Source organism: Triticum dicoccoides, chromosome 3B (assembly GCF_002162155.2).
Source record: "Triticum dicoccoides isolate Atlit2015 ecotype Zavitan chromosome 3B, WEW_v2.0, whole genome shotgun sequence".
Lineage (NCBI taxonomy): Eukaryota > Viridiplantae > Streptophyta > Magnoliopsida > Poales > Poaceae > Triticum > Triticum dicoccoides.
Genome location: NC_041385.1, coordinates 843,764,989 through 843,766,789, shown reverse-complemented (window position 1 = coordinate 843,766,789; position 1,801 = coordinate 843,764,989). Strand labels below are relative to the sequence as shown.

At 43.3% G+C, this 1,801-nt stretch overlaps 1 protein-coding gene across 1 annotated transcript in view; it reads right to left on the bottom strand.

Annotated features, from left to right (window-relative positions):
• Positions 1–157: 157 nt before the first annotated feature.
• Positions 158–1,801, bottom strand: part of LOC119280271 (serine decarboxylase 1-like) — a 4,202-nt gene continuing 2,558 nt past the window's right edge. The window contains 3 exon segments of the mRNA XM_037561176.1: positions 158–843; positions 992–1,370; positions 1,483–1,714. Coding sequence (XP_037417073.1) covers positions 244–843; positions 992–1,370; positions 1,483–1,714 — 1,211 coding nt within the window. The 3' untranslated portion in view covers positions 158–243.

Here is a 1,801-nt window from a genome sequence, read left to right as displayed (position 1 = left end):
ACAGACATCCATGTGCAATAAAACCAAAAATCACCTCTCTTTTCTCTCTCACAAACCAATCAAACAAAGACACATGTTGGGTAGAAAAAAAAGCACAAATATAGGGCTTAGTTTATTCAATATCATTAGCATTGCATAACTATAAAGATGTCACGAATATAGATAGTACATCAACACAAATGGATAACAAGTGGCGACATGTACATTTTATTAAAGCTAGATCAATCATGTGTGCCCCTCAAATTAACTCCATATTGTAAGGTGCTGTTCCCGGTCCTTGTTGTGCAGACTACAAAGGCAATTTTCTTGCCCTATGTTCTTTGCAACACATACTATGTTAAACACTTTGCCTTCATGCCAGCAGCTCCGCTTGGTGGCAAGCTCTTCAATGAAGTCATCGAGCTTCTCCACACCGACGTTTGGCATCACTACCATATGTGCGATGATGCCCTCATAGGCGAGCTGCCACTTGTGCACAAAACTCTCGTCTTGTGGCCTCTCGAAGACCACCGTGCAACTCAACTCGTTTAAGGATGCACTGACTCCCATCTCCTTGAGACGGTTGGCAAGGTAATGAGCATTTCTCAAGCACTTTTGAACTTCCTTGCGGATGCCTCTATAACCCTTCTTGTTCAACGTGTACCATAGGAACATTGGCGCATGCCCATTGCGGCTCCCCATGATTGTCCCGTCTCTGGATGATAGGTATTCACTATCGGTAGAAAGTACTTTTACGTGCTCAAGCCTTGTTATTATCACACCGCATGGTACTGGACATCCCATGAACTTGTGGCCGGAGGCACGAACGCTTCCGATGGGCTTTGTGAATGACACCTTTGGGGCCTAGATAAAAGTAGGGGCAAAGGTAATTAGTTAAACCGTTCTTCAGTATTCATGGGCAAAGGTAATTAGTTGAACCATTGTTCAGTATTCATGAGATTTGTCAAAATTGTCATGACAAATTTACTGCTTGAAAGCTAACATGCCCTACTTGTTTTATAAATGGCATCATAAGACCGGCCAGAGCACCGTCACAGTGGATATAAAACCGGTCTCGAAACCCACATTCCTCAAGAATGCTTAGGATCCTGTCAAGATCATCAATTGCTCCCTTCACAATTGTCCCTACAAGGAAAGAAAAAGGTCAATATCAATCAGATGAGTCTTTACATAGATAATATGAACAATTTAACGCGTGTCTCTCTCTAGTTGGTGAAGGTAAGATGCTAACCAATATTGCACAGTTCATCTCTCCGGTGACTAGAGTGTCGATCTTGACGCACTCGACCTTGTACATCCTAGCTGCCTTAAAGACAGAGTAATGTGACTCGCAAGACGCATATATAATTCCATCGGGAAAAAGTTCTCTCCTGTGAGAATACATGCACCCCGTCAATCAATGGTTCCCTAAAACTGAAAGAAAAACCTTTTCCTCCTGAAGTTTATGTGTTTCAAATGAGCCTTAGATAAATAAATACTCACCCGACTAGTAGGCCGTGCAAATTCCCGCCGGTTCCGCAGTTGGTGATGTAGCCCCAATACTGATGTTGCTGGAGCTCCCAAAGGCAGGCAAACCAGTCTAGCACGGTGACCTCAAACTGCCTTGAGTGCATACCGTAGTTGCTCTCGATGAAAGGGTCGCCAAGGTTGTTGATGGAGAAGTTGTGGAACTGGGCTAGCACGCTGAAGTTGAAATCCAGGTTGTAAGGGTACCCTGCAGAAGGAAAAAACACCAAAACATTTACGTGAGAAATATATAGTCCTGGTTGCATTATTGTGCTACCTCCATTTAAGTATATAT